Consider the following 19,531-nt stretch of genomic DNA (forward strand, 5'->3'; position numbering starts at 1 on the left):
GGAACCAGCACCGGGTGACCGGTGCGGCTTACCAACCGCTGGTGTCCTCCAGATTCCCTGTCGTGGGTCCCCCGGAGCTGTAGAGCTGTGCAGCTGCAGCATACACCGGCAGAATGCCAAACATGGCCGCCGGAGCTCTCAAGGGGGGAGTGGAGCCATGGGCGGCGCCGGCCAAAGGCGGGAATCTGGAGGCCCCATAGTGGTCCATTAGAGGGGAGGGAAGACATGCAAAGATGCTCCAGCCCTCTGTCGGTAATCCCGCCCTTACCCCTGACAGGCAAGCCCGGGGGCGGGATTTTTCGCGACTAGGCCGCGATGAAGCCGGGGACTAAATTTAAGGCCATGCCCGACAAGCAGGCACGGTCGGCGCGGAATTCCGATGGAAAAACAACGGACGGCGCTACTGGGGAGAAAGGCGACCTCTCTCCCCGTACCGTCCCCACATGGGGACACAGAGTACCTTCAAGGTGCAGGGCCCGGGTCCCTGGGGATGAAACCGCTCCAGTCAGGCAGGTTCCACCAGGGGCTGCGGATGGAGCACGGTCTCAGCAGGTGAATGACCGGTGAGGCTCCCACTTCTCCCAGAGCCGCATAAGGGATGGCGAAGGAGACGGCATGTGGCTCCAGCCTTTGTACCCGCAATGGGTACCTCAACCTTAACAACACCGTCGACATAGTGGGGAGAAAAGGGAGCATGCCGGGGACCCCATAGGGGACCTCTTTTCTTCCATCCATCATACTATGTATGAGAAATCTTTTTTTTTTTTTTTTTTTTTTATGAGTGGATGTGTGCCTCCTTCCACACAAAGCATAAAACTGAGGAGCCCGTGGTCCATGGGAGGGTGTATAGGCAGAGGAGAGGGGTTACACTTTTTAAAGTGTAATACTTTGTGTGGCTTCCAGAGGCAGAAGCTATACACCCAAATTGTCTGGGTCTCCCAATGGAGCGACAAAGAAAGTTCATTTTTTTCCTCATTTATGTACACTCTGCACCTCCTCTTGACAAAAAAGAAACAAATGTAGACATTTTCCAAATTTTATAAAAAAGATAAAGTGAAATATAAAATGGCCATAAGTATTCAGACCCTTTTCTCAGTATTGAGTAGAGGCACCTTTTGAGCTAGTACAGCCATGAGTCTTCTTGGGAATGATGCAACATGTTTTTCACACCTGGATTTGGGGATCATCTGCCATTCTTCCTTGCAGATCCTCTCCAGTCCCATCAGGTTGAATGGTGAACGTTGGTGGACGCCATTTTCAGGTCTCTCCAGAGATGCTCAATTGGGTTTAGGTCAGGGCTCTGGCTGGGCCGGTCAAGAATGGTCACAGAGGGTCATTGTCTTGTTGGAAGATGAACAAGTCTGAGATCCAGAGCACTCTGGAAGAGGTTTTCTTCCAGGATATCTCTGTACTTGGCCACATTCATCTTTCCTTCAATTGCAACCAGTCGTCCCATCCCTGCAGCTGAAAAACACCCCTATAGCATGTTGCTGCCACCACCATGTTTCACTGTCATAAGGTACCTGGTTTCCTCCACACATATCGCTTAGAATTATCACCAAAAAGTTCTATCTTCGTCTCATCAGACCAGAGAATCTTATTTCTCACATAGTCTGGGAGTCCTTCATGTGTTTTTTTCTGCAAACTCTATGCAGGCTTTAATATGTTTTGCACTGAGGAGAGGCTTCCTTTGGGCCACTCTGCCATAAAGGTCCGACTGGTGGAGGGCTGCAGTGATAGTTGACTTTGTGGAACTTTTTCCCATCTCCCTACTGCATCTCTGGAGCTTAGCCACAGTGATCTTGGAGTTCTTCTTTACTTCTCTCACCAAGGCTCTTCTCCCACGATTGCTCAGTTTGGCTGGACGGCCAGGTCTAGGAAGAGTTCTGGTGGTCCCAAACTTCTTACATTTAAGGATTATGGAGGCCACTGTGCTCTTAGGAACCTTGAGTACTGCAGAAATTATTTTGTAACCTTGGCCAGATCTGTGCTCCTTGGGCAGTTCCTTTGACCTGTTTCTCATTTGGTCTGACATGCACTGTCTTATATAGACAGGTGTGTGATTTTCCAAATCAAGTCCTATCAGTTTAAACACAGCTGGACTCCAATGAAGGCGTAGAACCATCTCAAGGGGATCACAAGGAAATGGACAGCATGTGACTTTAATATGAGTGTCTGAGGAAAGGGTCTGAATACTTATGACCATGTGATATTTCAGTTTTCCTTATTTATAAAATTTGCAAAAATGTCTACATTTCTGTTTTTTGTCTGTCAGGATGGGGTGCAGAGTGTACATTAATGAGGGGAAAAAAATGAACTTTTTTTGAATCTACCAAATGTCTGCAACGAAAAATTTAAAGGGGTCTGAATACTTTCCATACCCACTGTATATTATATTATTATTATTATTATTATTACTACTATTACACCTACTACATATTAGGATAGAATCTTGGAGATGGGAATAAACCTTTAAAAGTAGAAAACAGTTTGGCAAGAAACACAACTTAATATCATTATTATAAATAAAAAAAAATATTGATTGAACTAGATGGACTTAGAGTCTCCCTTCAACCTTAAAAACTATGATACTATGATTCAGAAGACCTATGACAAAATGACACAGGTTTGAACCACAGTGACCTACAAGTTTTCTTCTAACTGATCGTTGTTAGTTTTATCTTTATTGGTCTAATGTTTATAGTCGAAATACTCACATTTATTCCCTGGTTGGATGCGTTATATATTATGTCACACTTATGTTGATGCATTTATTAGCGTGGGATCTTGATTTTGTCACTATAACCTAACATACTGATCCAGAGGAAGGTAAAAACCCCACGAGGCAGACACTAATAGCGCCATTCCTTCCCGACTCCACCTACGACAATCAGACTAGTTCCCTGGATCCACGCTTAATCACACAGCACATAGCCAGTAATATTATATATTTCAGTAAAGACATCCAGGCCTCTCTTGAATTTTAGTACTGAATTGACCACTACAATATTATGTAGTAGAGAGTTCCATAGTTTCACTGCTCTTACAGTAAAGAATGTGCGTCCGTGATTATGATTAACCCTTTCCCAGATACTGGAGGTACCAGTACTCCCTACTTTGTAGTGCATCCCCACAAATGAAAAAATTAGTTTAAAAGAACTGAAGTCCTCAGTGGTTGATACCTTTTAATGGCTAACTGAAAAGATGGTAATAATTGCAAGCTTTCGAGACTACTCAGGTCTCTTCATCAGGCATGGTATAACACAAAATCTGAAGAGTCACATATTTATACACAACAGGACATAGAATGGGGCAGCAAAAAAAAAAAAAAAAACCAACCAAGTTATATAAAAGTTATATTCCAAGTTATATTCTGTTTTATATAACTTGGTTGTTGTTTTGTTTTGTTTTTTTACTGCCCCATTCTATGTCCTGTTGTGTATAAATATGTGACTCTTCAGATTTTGTGTTATACCATGCCTGATGAAGAGACCTGAATAGTCTCGAAAGCTGCTATTATTACCATCTTTTCAGTTAGCCATTAAAAAGGTATCAACCACTGAGGACTTCAGTTCTTTTAAACAATTTTTTTATCTCTACTGGCTAACACGGTACAAAGATATATTTTACTTCCCCACAAATGGACATTTCGGTGTGTCCTAGCGATCATACAGGCACAGGAGCAGCACACACAATCACCGCTGAGGGCTCGAGAGAAGTGATAGCTGAGCTCCGGCTGCCTCTCTGGCAAATGGTACAGGCAGTATTTCAGAAACAATCTTCATGGTCCTTGCTTTCAGCTTACAGCCTAATTCCTTGAAATCATCTTTAAGGACTTTCCACCTATCTGTAACTGTCATGTGTCCTGATGTGCACCATGACCGCTGCGTCCTCACCAGTCCCTCCCAGTAATCAGTAAACACGATGTACAGAACTCGAGCGGCAGGAAGACAACACACTGTTCAACAACCCCTGCCTTTGTGACAGATCGCCCTATCTATCCCCTAATAAAGGAGTCCCCCACTACCAGCACCTGCTGGCCTGACCGCACTCCTGTTTACCCCCTTACTGGAGCAGACACTCCTCCGGCTTTCACAGGACGTGTCTTGCTCTAGAAGTGCTACTCCTGTACTGACACCCCACTCAACTGAAAACTTAGCAAAACTTGTTGGGGTGTGCCAGATCAGGACTAGCCTCCTTGGCTCCCTCTACCCCACCTTCTGTCACCCAGCTAGCTGCTTCACTGTTCTGCAGATCCATACCGTGTTTTTCCAAAAAATAAGCCCTCCCCCAAAAATAAGCCCTAGGAGAGATTTACATCATATTCAGAGCAAGGCTTAAATATAAGACATCCCCTGAAAATAAGCCCTAGTCGCGGTTCAATAATGAAGTGTCCATGCAGCTAAAAAAATTACAGATACTGCTGGACACTTCATTATAGACAGCAGACACCCTGCAATCATTCTCACCAGACGCCGAGCAGAGGACCTGCAGTGATCGCACCCATGTACATCAGATCTCTCATACCATCTCTCATACCATCACACACACACACTCACCACACACTCACCACACACTCACCACACACTCACCACACACTCACCACACACTCACCACACACTCCACACACTCCACACACTCCACACACTCCACACACTCCACACACTCCACACACTCCACACACTCCACACACTCCACACACTCCACACACTCCACACACTCCACACACTCCACACACTCCACACACTCCACACACTCCACACACTCCACACACTCCACACACTCCACACACTCCACACCACACACACACTCCACACCACACACACACCACACACTCCACATCCAGCGATACAAATTTCTTCTGGCTGGCAGAGAATCCTAAGAAGCAGTGCGGTGGAACGCATCGGTGTGTTTCACTGCCGAGTCCTCCAAGCATTGCACTGCACTGCATCCTATCTTTCCCTGCTGGCTGAAAGAAATCAGTATTGCTGGATGTGGTGAATGTGTGTGCGCGATCTGATGTGTGATTGTGTGATCTGATGTATGTGAGTGTGTCGGCCAGAAGAAGGGGATGCAGCATGGAGCTTACCTACTGGGAGTGCCCGCCAAAGATCACAGGAGGACCAGGGAGCCATGCAGACGTATTAGGTCTGCGGGGATAAACTTACCCACAACCATGTTTCTCCAAGAAAAGGACCTACCACAAAAATAAGCCCTAGCGCTTTTTTGGGGGGCAAAACAAGTATGAGACAGTGTCTTATTTTTTGGAAAAACACAGTTTGATCCTCCCCCACAACTACCTCAGTGAGCAGCAAACTCCTTTCCATACTATCAATGGATGTCACTGCTGCAGCCGTTCATTTAGATCCAGTAGCTGGGCTTCCAAATCCACAATATGCACATATCAGCATGCACCCTCACATGGGTGTTCAGGGATTGCATACATGGGACAAGATGTACACTGGATGGCATTGTCACTAATGGAGCACAAATTCCTAATGGGGATTACACAACACAGGAATATTATGACTCCCTTCTGATAAATTATAAAATTTATCATCCTAAGAAAATTCATGAAAAGTGGAGGGGGGGGGGTGGACACACCCGTATGCCATAGACGTTAGTCATTGGAATACCCCTTTACAATGTAAGATACTAAGAATTGCAAACATCATATCCGATACATTTGTGGCATACATTTCCTCAAAACATACAGAAAAAAAAGATGTAGGTACCTGCATATGTTCTGGTGAAGTTTTTCTTGCAGATCTATAAAATTTTCATATCGATCCTGGGTGAATGTTATGTTCCGGAGCACAGCGGCCACCGCAAAGGGGCGAACTGAAGAGGTCTAATGCACAGAAGAGCACAGGTATTAGTCACAGGAACAGAGGACAGTATTACCGAATATTAACATGAAAATATACAAAGATGATGGAAAATACAAGAAGCTGTCCTTATGGGGGGGTGCATTAGAGCTGCTGGGGTCTGGAGCTACATTTCATGGATGGGATCATGAATTCACACATGGGCTGATTTACATAGAAAGAGAAGATGCTCCATCACTCTGTGCCCTTGGTAGACGTGCACTTTTCCAACATAACAATTGTTCCAAAACCCACATTTGGTGCAATTCTGAAGAGCAGGGCGAAAGTGATTCAGTGGCCAAATGTCTCCTGACCTGAAACCAACCAAACCTACATTTTTCAGCATATCTGATAAGTGTTCTTTAGAAAAATTGCAAGGCTGTGTCTCAGTGTTCGGGATTTCCAATTTGCTTCTGAAGGATCTTGCCCTTTGTTAACATGGAGTTTTCTGTTCTGTTGCCCTACTTCCTGTTCATCTGTTTAAAAGCCCACCCCTAAGCTTAGTCTAGTTGCTTGAGTAAACTGCTTCCTGTCTACTCCTGCCCTGCTGCTCTCGTTTCCTGGTTGTTATTTTGGATCCTGGTGAATCACCCGACACCGGCCCTGGGCTCCACCTGGTCTATCAAGCTGTGGCCTCACTGGTCCCGGACTCCGTCTGCCGTCCCTAGTCAGCGCTTGTGCCCGGTCCCTTCCGGTCCATATCCACCCTAGAACCCACGTTCCACATCATGTACGGACATTTTTGGACGATAACCTGTTGCTCTTTCGTGTCCCGGCTGCTGCGCATTTAGGCCTTCGGGGGTGATCGCCAGACAGCCCCTGTATAGGGGTTCGCTCCTGGTGGCCTCCCTGGGGGAGTCCCCCTTGCTCCGAACCTGGCAGGTATATACTGTGTTTATGTTATTTTCTGTGTACATATTGTGGTTACATATTATAAAACTTCTTTGCACCAAGAACCCGTCTCTGGATGTTATTGCCCTAACGAGATCGAAATCCTCAGTTCATACAACAGTATTACACTATGGCAGGCAACTGATATTTTAAATAAAAGAGGCAGGCACAGACTGGTGATAGGTCGCCTTTATCTAGATCTGCTCTGTATCTTCCAGCTACACAACTCAGAAAAAAGTTAGGGATATTTGGCTCAGGTGAAATGTAAAAAGTTCACGCTACAGTAATATTTTATCATATAAGTAGGTCGTTTACGTAGAAGCATGAGATGGTGATTTCCTCATCTCAAACAATTTATTGAAATAAAAGCCAACAACAGTGGTGATTATACCCCACACCCCAAAAAATGTCAATGTCTCAATAACATGCTATGTGTGAATTGTAAAGCGCTGCGGAATATGTTGGCGCTATAGAAATAAATATTATTATTATGTGGCCTTGAGCAATTACAGCTGACAATGTCTCCTGCTGCTCACAAGTGGAGTTATCATCTGCTGAGGAATGGCATCCCACTCTTCTTGAAGGGTGGCTCACAGGTCATTTAGGTTCTGGGGTACAGAATTACGTCCTCTACACGGCGACTCAGCTGATCCCTTAGATTTTCTATGGGATTCAGGTCTGGAGAAAATGCAGGACACTCCATTTGAGGTGCCCCAGTCTCCAGCAGCCGTTCCCAAACGATGCAAACTCGAGGTGGAGCATTGTAGTCTATGAAGATGAAATTAGGCCTGTGTTGTTCATGCAGGGGCACAATGACTGGATTACTGATGTTATTCAAGTACTATGGGCTTGTCACTGTACAATTCACAAAGCATTGGACAGTTCTGTACTGACTAGACACACTGGCCCACACTGTAACACCAACAGCTCGAAAGGCTCATCTGGTGACAACAGTGTCTGATGTCTAACGCTTTCCTTGAGATCACCAACATTGTTGCCAGCCATCATTTCTACTCAGCGTGAATCAACTTTCATCAGTGAACAGCACTAGAGCCCACCGGTCCCCCGTCCAGGGTAGACAACGCCTGTTCCTGGTGGTGTGGTCAGGTACTCTTGCAAGTCCACTTTTATGTTCTCTATGACTCTTCCACTCTCTCTGTATCTCTGTTGAAACATGCTGATGACACTCTGAGCTCAGTAGCCACTTCTATCTGAGAACACCCTGCTTGAAGCCTCACAATGGCGAGGTACTGTTGATCAATTGTTGGGTGTCTTCTTGGTCTCATGATGTCAAAATGTGAACAGCATGATGAGGAGGACTGTTTAATACCAATTCTAACTGCATGCAGAAATGTATTGGGTAGGTCATGGATAAAACACCTGTTGTGAATTTTGCCATTAAGCTCCTTGTTAGAGAAGAGCGAGTTGTACAAAAGCACTGAAACATTGAACAGTTGCACATGTGCACTCAAAAGTGTAGAGAAGGTCACATTGAGTTCCCCTGAAAAATTAGAGGGCATTTTAGGATTATCCTGAGATTTTACCTGAAAGGCAAATATCCCTAACTTTTTTTGTGAGTTAAGTATATGTATCTAACATGGAGGACATACATTGATCATGACACAGAACTATAAATGAAGGAAAGTCTCACCTCCTCTGTGATGAACAGTCTTTGTAGCTGACTATCAGCGGGTGTAATCCTCTTATATCTAGGGGCATCAATCCTGTACAGAAGAAATATTAGCACATAATGTAAGTATTACGGTGCGTTCCAAATAGATACACATAATGCATAATAGACTGTGCATAAAGCAAATAACGTACAGAAAGGGACCTGCTGGAGGCATCTTAAAGTGGTCGTTCACTACTTCATTGTTTAATTTTCAATAAAAACGCCATATATTTCCCTCCTGTACCGGCGACGTTCCAGTAATGTCCGTGCTGGGTCTCCAGTGACATTGGGAGCACTGCAGCCAATCAGCGGCCTCTATTAGGCTACATGCGCACGCTGCTTCTTTTTCGTGTTCACAAACTGCAGCCAAAACTGCAGCCAAAACTGCACCTTGTCAGAGAGAGACTGGAAATGTCACAAAAAATGTAGGTGCTTTTTTGGTGCGTTTTTGGCTGCAGTTTTGTCAACAATTGTTTCATGTATTTTTCAGTTCAAACAAGCCCATAAAGCTTGTTGAATTGAAAGAAAGAAAAAAATTAGAAATAAATAATTAAAAAAAAACTGGCGTGCGGTCCCCCCCAATTTTAATACCAGCCAGATAAAGCCAAACGGCTGAAGTCTGGTATTCTCAGGATGGGGAGCTCCACGTTATGGGGAGCCCCCCAGTCTAACAATATCAGTCATCAGCCGCCCAGAATGGCCGCATCCATTAGATGCGACAGTTCTGGGACTGTACCCGGCTCTTCCCGATTTGCCCTGGTGCGTTGGCAAATCGGGGTAATAAGGAGTTATTGGCAGCCCATAGCTGCCAATAAGTCCTAGATTAATCATGTCAGGCGTCTCCCCGAGATACCTTCCATGATTAATCTGTAAATTACAGTAAATAAACACCCACCTGAAAAAATCCTTTATTAGAAATAAAAAACACTAACAAATTCCCTCGTTCTCCCATTTAATAAACCCCTAAAAGCCCTCTATGTCCGGCGTAATCCAGGATGGTCCAGCGCCGCTTCCAGCTCTGCTGCATGGAGGTGACCGTAGAAGCAGCAGACACCGCCGCTCCGGTCAGCTCCACGCAGCAACTGAAGAGAGCCGCACGATCAGCTGAGCTGTCACTGAGGTTACCCGCGGCCACCGCTGAACCCAGCGGTGGCCGCGAGTAACCTCAGTGACAGCTCAGCTGATCGCGCTACTGCGTGGAGCTGACAGGAGCGTGGAGGACGGGACTATCAGTGGCGGCGGTGGCAGCGAGAGGGGTCCATCATCTCCCCTGTGCGTGCACGCTGGGGACAGCGGTACTTCGGGGAACACGTGAAGAACGGGACTATCAGCGGTGGCGGCAGCGAGAGGGAAAAATCAATGTTTTCAGCTGCCAATGTCCATCCCCCTCTCGCTGCCGCCACTGATAGTCCCGTCCTCCACGTGTTCCCCGAAGTACCGCTGTCCCCAGCGTGCACGCACAGGGGAGATGATGTGGAGGACGGGACTATCAGCGGCGGCGGTGGCAGCGAGAGAGGGATGGACATTGGCAGCTGAAAACATTGATTTTTTCCCTCTCGCTGCCGCCGCCGCTGATAATCCCATCCTTCACATCATCTCCCCTGGGGACAGCGGTACTTCGGGGAACATGTGGAGGACGGGACGGGACCACTTGCCTGTTACCTCACTTCCTGACAAATCACCTGCGTTTTTGGTACCAAAAACGCAGGTAAAAGGCAGGTAAAATGCACCACTTTTGATTAGCATGCATTTTCCCTGCGTTTTTGATGCCCTCATTGATTTCAATGGGTGACAAATGTTGACAAAAACGCAGGAAGAATGAACATGCTGCATTTTTTTTGTCACAAACTTTTGACAAAAAAAACGCTGACAAATAAACTGCAATGTGCGCATGACAAATCTGACTTCTCATAGACTTTGCTGGGAAGTCAGATGTCACAAAGTTCTGCTGACAAAACTGCAGCCAAAAAAGCAGCAAAAAAGCAGGAAAAAAAGCAGCGTGCGCATGTAGCCTAAGGCTGCTGTACTCTCACTTTCTGTGGACGATGCTCGGTGCGAGAGAAAAGTATAACGTGTTTTTATTTTCAAATAAAGTAATATATTATTTAAAAATGGATTGTCCAAGTAGTGCACAACCCCTTTATTTTCTAAGTTAAAGGAGCTGTCCAATTTGTGACAGAGCTACTAACTGCTATTTACCAATAAAGGGGTTGTCCGGGACGTTAACACTGATGACCTCTCCTTAGGATAAGTCATCAGTCTGATTGGTGGGAGAGTGACACTCGGAGACCCCACCAATCAGCTCTTCTTGGCGCCAGAGGCCAGAACTGCTCGGTCCTTGCTAGTACATAACCACCCCCTATTCAAATCAATATGGGGCGTAGGTGCAGTACCCAGGACGGCCACTATTCCGTGGACGGAGCTGTGCTGTGAACTGCAACTGAGTAGTTCCGGGTGTCGCACCCTCCAATCAATCAGACATTGACATACAGACATAATGACTTATCCTAAAGTCTTAGGCCGGCGTCACACGGTACGATCGATCGTGCGATCGCATGAGTGCTCGTACCAGCCCCCGTCGTTTGTGCGTCACGGGCAATTAGTTGCCCGTGGTGCACAAAGTTGTTAACCCCCGTCACACGCACTTACCTCCCTCACGTTGTCGCTGTGGGCGGCGAATATCCTCTTCCTGAAGAGGGAGGGACGTTTGGCGTCACAGCGACGTCACACAGCGGCCGGCCAATAGAAGTGGAGGTGCGGAGATGAGCGGGACGTAACATCCCGCCCACCTCCTTCCTTCCGCATTGCCGGCGGGACGCAGGTAAGCTGTGTTCGTCGTTCTCGGGGTGTCACACAGAGCGATGTGTGCTGCCTCGGGAACCATGAACAACCGGAGCACAGAAGGAGGAACGACATTTTTAAAATGAGCGATGTGTCAACGAGCAACGATGAGGTGAGTATTTTTACTCGTTCACAGTCGTTCGGAGGTGTCACACGGTACGACATCTCTAAAGATGCCGGATGTGCGTCACAAATTCCATGAACCCGACGACATATCGCACCGTGTGACGCCGGCATTACACAACCCCTTTGAGTGGGCGACTCTAGAGGAAAGTCAGACATATAATGGTAAGCAAGGTGTCCGCGATTAGAAAACTGGGGTTGATTTTCTGCATGAACCTTGCCATTCACGTCCATGGGCAACAACTCTGGAAGCAAATGGCTGCAATACACCAAACGGCTGACTGACAAGAGTGGGGCTGTACCTGGAACTAATGTAGACTGTTAGAATAAAAAAAAAATCCCTGGACCATCTATTTATCCCCTGTACATTTACAGCTCTGACACTATGTATGTAAGACCCGGGGAGGTTCATGTACAAGAGCCATCAGCCACATCGTACAGCTGACACCCTGCGGCGGAGGCTTGGCTCAGAGATATTCCCAATTCTGGTCATTATCTCCCTTAGAGTCTTCAGTCAATAGTGGGGGAGCCCTCTCTGTCGCCATATTGTCAGGTCAGCCAAGCCTGTGATGTCAGAGACTATGCATGGCAGACATTTTACACGACAGGTTATATAACAAAAAGTGCTGCAGTTTTTTTTATATCTACTCTGCACATCCCAATCACCAGTCCCCATCTCCGTCACTTATTGTACCTTTCTTTAAACACTTGCAGCCCTCGCACCAGTCCCTCCAGGCACAAGAGATCATAGCGGTTGGCGGGCACATCGATCTTGAAGAGAATAACATCGGAGGCTGCGTCCGACTTTCCATCACCTTTCTCTTTGCTCAGGATTTCTCTCTCGGACGTCTGAAATGATAAAAATATGCGATTTGTAAAGTAATAACTAGATTTCCCAATGATGACTCCTCATCCACATCTGTCACAGCCAAGGGAGAATGCATACTGTGGATTCACATTATGGAGAAGTAAAACTAGGGGAGAAAATTTACTGGTGACCCTCTTGCTCCACTTATGTTAGTTCTGCCCCCCCCCGTGAGTACGACCTAAAACCAGGGCACAGATTGGGTTTCTCTACAGTCATTAGTTATCAGGCTTTTGGGTGCTTGCTTTATGGTAAAGCTGAAAATATATAGGCGTTTTATTTTCCTGATCAGTCTGACATGGAATCGTTGTCTATGGCAGCCAGAGAGTGTAACTCACATTTTCCAGAATTCTGTATAAGATTAAAGGGATAAGATCAGAATTAGATAGAAGAGAACTTAGATTTCTGGGGACAGATAAACTCCCAAGGACTGGGCTCTGACTCCAAAACACAGGTCTGAGCCCTGAATATAATGGAGGGAGCCCAGGCTCCACTCATTGTGCACAGGTCAGTGGGAAAGTGCGGCCCGCTGTAATCGTCATTGTCTGACAGTCCCATCACCCTGCTTCCTTCTGGATGGAGCGCTGCAGTCCCCTTTCTCGGTATCACAGGGGACCCCAGTAGTCGGACCACCAGTGATTAATAACTTATATCCTATGTACAAGGGACGACTGTCCATTCTGGAAATACAGTGACCTAACTGGCGGCATTTAGTGACTATGTGACTCTCCGTGTGCACCAGATTCAGTACACTGTTTGTTCTTGTGGCATTTCTGCCTGTGAAGGACAATTATTAGGAGGTTGCCCCCGGTCAGAAAATCCTGATCCCTGGCTGCTGTTTGCTGTATAAAAAACAAACTGTGTTTACTCACCGTCCCCGGGTCCAGCACAGAGTCTCTGCCCCTGCTGCTGGGGTATGGCACTGTCACATTGTCAGCAAGGCAGCCAATAAGTGAGGCGGCTCGACCTCTGTAGATGGAGTGCCCGTCTCACAGCCATGGAGCTCACTGATTCGCTGCCACACCGCCAATATTGGGCCTGGGGAGCTGCGGCAGACATTCAGTGCTGGATCCGGGGGGCAGTGAGCAGAGCGGCATTATTGTTTTGTTTTTATTATAACAAAGTGCAACCCCGTACCAAGATTTAATAAAATCATCCAGAAGTGACTAGTAAGGAACCCAGCGGAGCATCCGGAAGGAAACCTGGAAGGAAATGTTGGGGATCTGTGACGCCATCAGCGGGGTAGACTGAGCATTTACACACATTACAATAAACATTAGAACCCTCATGAGTACATCATCTGCGGACACGAGCCGTATACTCACAATCTCATCCAACTCCAGCCCAAACTCAAAGCACAGCTCATCAAACTCTTCATCAGCTGAAAGGTAAAAAGAGAGGGGGGTGATATATGTACTGAACCCTCGCTCCCCCAGACAGATAATGGAGTGATAGAGGCGCTGCTGCCCATCACTGGCAGGAATCACATTCTATACAGAATCTTAAAAAATATTTGTTATTGGCAAGACGTCTCCCCGTACAGAGAATGGAAAGTGTATGGGGAGCAAACAGCGGGTATTCATCCTCTCCTGCCTCAGCCCTGGGCTTTACTGATCGACTGCAGCGGTGATCTATAGCAGACAACAATCACCACAGCCGCCAATCACTGTCCCCAACTACTGGGTCCAGTGATTGGCTGCAGCAGTGATGTGCACTGTAGATGTGATGACACCGCTGCAGCCAATCAATACAGATCGTAGCAGCGGTGAAGACGCAGAACTGAGAGCGGTTTGTCATGTCTGTGAGCCAAAGATGAATACGTATCCAGGACACTCCATGTAATAATCACTCGCTCCATACAGTGCATGACCCCGGTTATATTATGGGTAATGTGCAGCGCACACAGGTCACCCCAGGACACAGGTTACTATGGTGATGGACAATCTGATCTGCTACAATAACTGCCAGCACTGCCCGTACACAGTCTCCTGCCCTCACACCCTAGGTGCGGGCGCCACGTACTGTATGTCCGGCCCAGCGCCCGGTACAGCAGGTCTCTCTTCACACTGACAGTCGGCATGGCTCAGCTGCAGCGCCGGCATAGAAGGGAAGGACGGCAGAGAAAACTTTCCTCACATCGTCTGTCCGCGGCGCCTGAAGAAATATAACCACCACTACTGACTTTCCACCTCACATTAAATTCATGTTTGGATTATCCATGAAGAGCGTTGTCTTATGATTGTACGCTACAAAATGCACACGTCCATTAAATGCTGATATTTTTATTCCCTCAGCAGGCATCGCTTGGCCACCCCTACACGCTTTACTCAGTATTGCATCACTCTCGCGGCCGGGCCTTCCTTTACCCAATCAAAGTACATGACTCAGCACCGGACCAATCACTGACAGGAGCTGTGTGGAGGCTTGGAACGCAAGGCGGGGTCCTGACAAGGAGAGATCGGAAAGGGTTACGTGACCAATCAGAGCAGTGGGACTGCCAGGAGGAGAGGTGGAGCCGGAGGAGAGGTGGAGCCGGCGAAAGAGGCGGAGCCGGGAGTAGAGGCGGAGCCGGGAGAGGTGTAGCCGGGGTAGAGGTGGGGTCGGCGGAGATTAGGGTTGATATAGCCGGGGTAGAGGTGGAGTCAGAGGAAAGGTGGAGCCGGGGGAGAGATGGAGCCGGCTGCTCCTCTCAGTGCACACACCCGCATTGTAATAGTACACGTGGATTTCCCGGTGATGGAGGGGATGGCCCAGTGCTGATCTGACCACGTGCACGTTACTGCGTGTTGCTCGGTATCCATAGGTCATTGTGTACACAGTGCGGTCAGGGCTTCTATCCCGCGTTATTGTGCTGTGTGGTCCGTGCTCTGTGCTATGATTTTCCATATGGAGGTATCTCGGGAAAGGAAAAAAAAAATTGGCTTCTGGGCCATACCCTTATAACATGGGCTCATCTGCAGTGTGATGTCCTGACGTTACACCTCCATAATACCCAGCAGTGTGAACAGACCCTTCGGGAATGTGCAGACCGCGTTTTGTAGCCCCCTGGTGCACCAGCTGGGTAGACACATCAGGAATCCCCCCCACCCCCCTCCCATATCTATTTTAAATTCAAAACAAAACACACCCTCTTTCACCAATTTATTAACCCCAAAAATCCCCCCCGCAGGTCCAACGTAATTCACGCTATGTCCCATGACGATCTCGGCTCTGCTACATCTAGAAGCTGCAGCGATGGAAAACGTGACCTATCATTGCAGCTCCTGGGACACACTGAGGGCAGCGGGGGACCCGACTGGGAAAAGCTGTGACATCACTCAGGTCACCAGAGTTCACAGATGGGTTCCCATGGTACCAAGTGTGTGACCGCCGGTGAACCCGCTGTTGGCGCCACAGAAGTCTAGCAATCCTGCAGTCACGTCACCAGAGTTCACACTCGGTGCTGCCCTCAGTAAAAGTGGAACCCGCTGGCAGACTGTCAGATTGTGGGACACAACAGTACAGCTGGACTTCTATGGCGCCTTGTCCTGCAATCCGGCAGGTTCACTGGCGGTCACATTTGGTACCATGGGAACCCGGCTATGAACTCCAGTGACCTGACTGATGTCACCGCTTCTCACAGCCCGGTCCCCGGCTGCCCCCAGTGTGTCCCTGGAGCTGCAGTGATCGGTAATGTGTGCCGTCCCCACGCCTGTAGCAGCCGGGCTGCTCGGATCCGGAACCGCTGTGTGGCTCGAGGGATCCTCCGGACCCGGGGGTCACGCGGACACGCCAAATGAAAAGGAGGACGTAGTTGTACGGGCTTGGCCATATTCAGTTCGTGACGCCACCCACGGTGTGTGGTGAAGTGGGACACCACCGCTGCTGTTGTGGGACACCCGGGGAAGATGTAGTGGCAGCTGGATGTTAACCCCTCCGTGGGTAGGGATGGTTGCCCCGGGAACCCAGTGTCTGTGTGTAGGGTTTGGCGATAGCAAGGGATTACGCGCCCGGACGTACCAGGGCATGTTTGGTTACTCACAAATTAATCACACAAGTCTTTTGGTAAACCAAGGTGCTGGTGGCCAGCCGCCGCGGCCGGTTATACTCTGGTCTCCCACCTGGGCTGGTGGTCGCCGTCTTTTCCTCTGCACTAGTTCTGTTGTTTGTTTAGACTTCCCGGTATGGAACACGGGAATCCGCTCCCGGCTTTTTGTGTACCTGAGGAGCCGTGCCCGCTGACGCTGACCCGTGGGATCTATGGGCCCTGGCGGTTGCCCTATCCCTCTCTGTGGGTGGTTGTCTGCTTTTGGGACTTTGGTTGGGACAGGACCTATAATCCTGCCCGGCCTCAATCGGTTGATTAGCTAGGCCATTGGTTCCAGTCCTGGCTTCAGGGTCCGAGTACCCCCTCTGTGCACGGTTTCCGGGTCGGATCTCTGGTTTCGGTACCGGTGGGCTCCAACCCTGTCCCGGTCCACCTCGGATCTCCGGCTGCCGTCTTCCCGTCGCCTGCCGACGGAGACCGCCATCTGCCACCTAGCCAAGGTTCCAGGGCTCCAACCCTGGCACCGTTCAACTTGAACTTCTCCGCTGGAGCTACACCTAGCCCCAGCCTCCACTCCTCTCAACTTGAACTACAGACTTGAACTCATCTGATCTGTTTTCCCGCCCCGGGCTGTCTAGACCCCTAGGTGGGCGTTCCCTAACTGCCTGGTCCCACCCACTGGTGTGCCTGTCTTGCCCTGAGGGGGGGTGACTAGGGTTTCAGGTCGGCTCTATGTAACCCTGTGAGGGAAGAAGTTATGCGGGGGCCTAATGTGTGACTACCTGGGTTTGCCAGGGCGTCACAGATGTCTTCTGGATGTAGCAGAGCTGGGATCATCGTGTGGATTATGTCGGACCTGTGGGGGTGTATTTCGGGTGAAAGATGGTGTGTTGTTTTTTTTATTTAAAATAAAGGATTTTTGTGTTTGTGGGCTTCTTACTTACAGGGTTGGTAATGGGGGGTTTCATAAAAAAATTACAGCTGACATCAACCCCATATATTACACCAATTGCCACCGCCCCAGGTAAAGCGCTACAATTGGCGCATCTGATGGCTGCACCAATTGTGGGGTAACTGCATGCTGCTAATTTTATGCTGGTAGGGGTCTAATAACCATGGAACTCTCCATCTTAAGAATACCAGCCCCCAACTGTTCACTTTATCTTGGCTGGGTATCAAATTTGTGGGGGACTGCAAGTCATTTTTAAAATTATTTAAATAATAAGCCTCTTATTTTGACACAGCCAAGATAACGCTCAGCTAGGGGCTGCAGCCTGTCTGCGCTGGGTATCAATATATGGGGGATCCTGTGCCATTTTTTCAAATTTATTTATTTTTACACTCCACGTCCTGGCACAGACAGTTAGTGTGAGGGCAACCAATCACAGACGCTGGCACAGAGGGTGGGCGGGGGAACTAGTGAATATTCATGAAATCTAATGAGCGGACTCGGATGTATTGTGACAGCCGCGTGGAAACTCTGTAAGTAAATTCTCCTGCTTTAATCCCAGCAATACTCTGACAATATTATTCACAGAAACCAACTGTGAGTCAGAAATGCATCCAGGCATCTTCCCCGTGCTGTTCTCATTCTATTTCAACACTTTCCCATCTATTGCAGCATTTTTACAGCCCTCCCAAACCTACTTCTAAGATCCTCCAGAAAATTATTTGAGTTTCCCACTGACTTGCATTGGGTTCATTATTTGTGACGAATACACGAATAGTAGAAATTATTCGTCTCAAATAATGCTAACAAGAATATTTTACTATTCGCCCATCTCTACTGTGTATCCATTGACGACAGATTTTGCCTGCGATTTGAGAATGTTGATAATGAACGATCAATACAGGAGGAGAAAGCAGTGATTTTCCCTGATAAGATACTTTACAAAGGTGGTTACATTTATGTGTACTGTAGATTTATGGGGAAGAAAATAGAGTCCCATCTACACTAAGGATGAATAAAATAAAACTGCTTCAGCACAGCTGTTTCCCATGTTGCAATTTATGGCTATGTGTACACAATGAGTTGGTGAGTTTTTGATTTGCAGCATTTCTACCGAGTGAACGGCGAAAAGGAAGGGAAGAGGCAAAAATGTGTCTCGGGTAGCAATGAGCCATTATTAAACCTTCAGCTGGCCCTTGGCTTCCCTGACGTCCCTGGATAGGTTCCCCACCTATGCACCGAGCAGGATACCTGGCCCTGGCTGACCCTGAACTGGGCCCTAGGTAATGAACAGATGGGATGAACACTAGTCAACCCCACTAAGTCCTAAAGAATACACAGGGAAAGCAAACAAACTTATCGCCAAGATGACTTAGGGGTACTTCTCACATAGCGAGATCGCTTACTGTGTCACGGTTTTTGTGACGCACTAGGGACCTCATTAGCGATCTCGCTGTGTGTGACACTGAGCAGTGATCTGGCCCCTGCTGTGAAATCGCTGCTCGTTACACACCGTGCTGATTCATTTTTTGGATGCTGCTCTCCCGCTGTGAAGCACACATCGCTGTGTTTGACAGCAAGAGAGCAACGATTTGAATGTGCAGGGAGCCGGCTTCTGGCAGCCTGCGGTAAGCTGTAACCAAGGTAAATATCGGGTAACCAAGCGAAGTGCTTTGCTTGGTTACCCGATATTTACCTTGGTTACTAGCGTCCGCCGCTCTCAGGCTGCCAGTGCCGTCTCCCTGCTCCCCGCACACGTAGCTAGAGTACACATCGGGTAAATAAGCAAAGCGGTTTGCTTATTAACCCGATGTGTACTCTGGCTAGGAGTGCAGGGAGCCAGCGCTAAGCGGTGTGCGCTGGTAACCAAGGTAAAAATCGGGTAACCAAGCGCTTGGTTACCCAATATTTACCTTAGTTACCAAGCGCAGCATCGCTTCCACGCATCGCTGGTGGCTGGTCGCTGGTGAGATCTGCCTGATTGACAGCTCACCAGCGACCATGTAGCGACGCACCAGCGATCCTGACCAGGTCAAATCGCTGGAGCGTCGCTAAAGTGTGACAGTACCCTTAGGGTTTGTTCACACACGGCTTTTTTGGTAAGTTTTTGCTGCATTTTTTAGCTGCAAATTTGCCTTGGTTTTATGCAAGCGCTGGCCATATGAACCCACGTCACCTATTACCCATCTTTCCCTGGAGCAGGAAATAGATGGGAGGAGCAGCACACCACCAATCATAACCGCATAACGGTGGAGGCAGAGTGAAAAGCGCGGGCACGAGATTATGGGCGGGTACT

General features: G+C 48.0%; 1 protein-coding gene across 1 annotated transcript in view; it reads right to left on the minus strand.

The window, feature by feature from the left end:
• The window catches only part of FARSB (phenylalanyl-tRNA synthetase subunit beta), a 134,596-nt gene extending 120,172 nt beyond the window's left edge, over positions 1 to 14,424 (minus strand). The window contains exons 1-5 of the mRNA XM_075340819.1: positions 14,282 to 14,424; positions 13,585 to 13,640; positions 12,089 to 12,243; positions 8,410 to 8,482; positions 5,736 to 5,851 (exon numbers count right to left, since the gene is read on the minus strand). Coding sequence (XP_075196934.1) covers positions 5,736 to 5,851; positions 8,410 to 8,482; positions 12,089 to 12,243; positions 13,585 to 13,640; positions 14,282 to 14,339 — 458 coding nt within the window. The 5' untranslated portion in view covers positions 14,340 to 14,424. The remainder of the gene's footprint in view (positions 1 to 5,735; positions 5,852 to 8,409; positions 8,483 to 12,088; positions 12,244 to 13,584; positions 13,641 to 14,281) is intronic.
• Positions 14,425 to 19,531: the final 5,107 nt, after the last annotated feature.

This window comes from Anomaloglossus baeobatrachus, chromosome 3, assembly GCF_048569485.1.
Source record: "Anomaloglossus baeobatrachus isolate aAnoBae1 chromosome 3, aAnoBae1.hap1, whole genome shotgun sequence".
In the NCBI taxonomy this organism is placed as follows: domain Eukaryota; kingdom Metazoa; phylum Chordata; class Amphibia; order Anura; family Aromobatidae; genus Anomaloglossus; species Anomaloglossus baeobatrachus.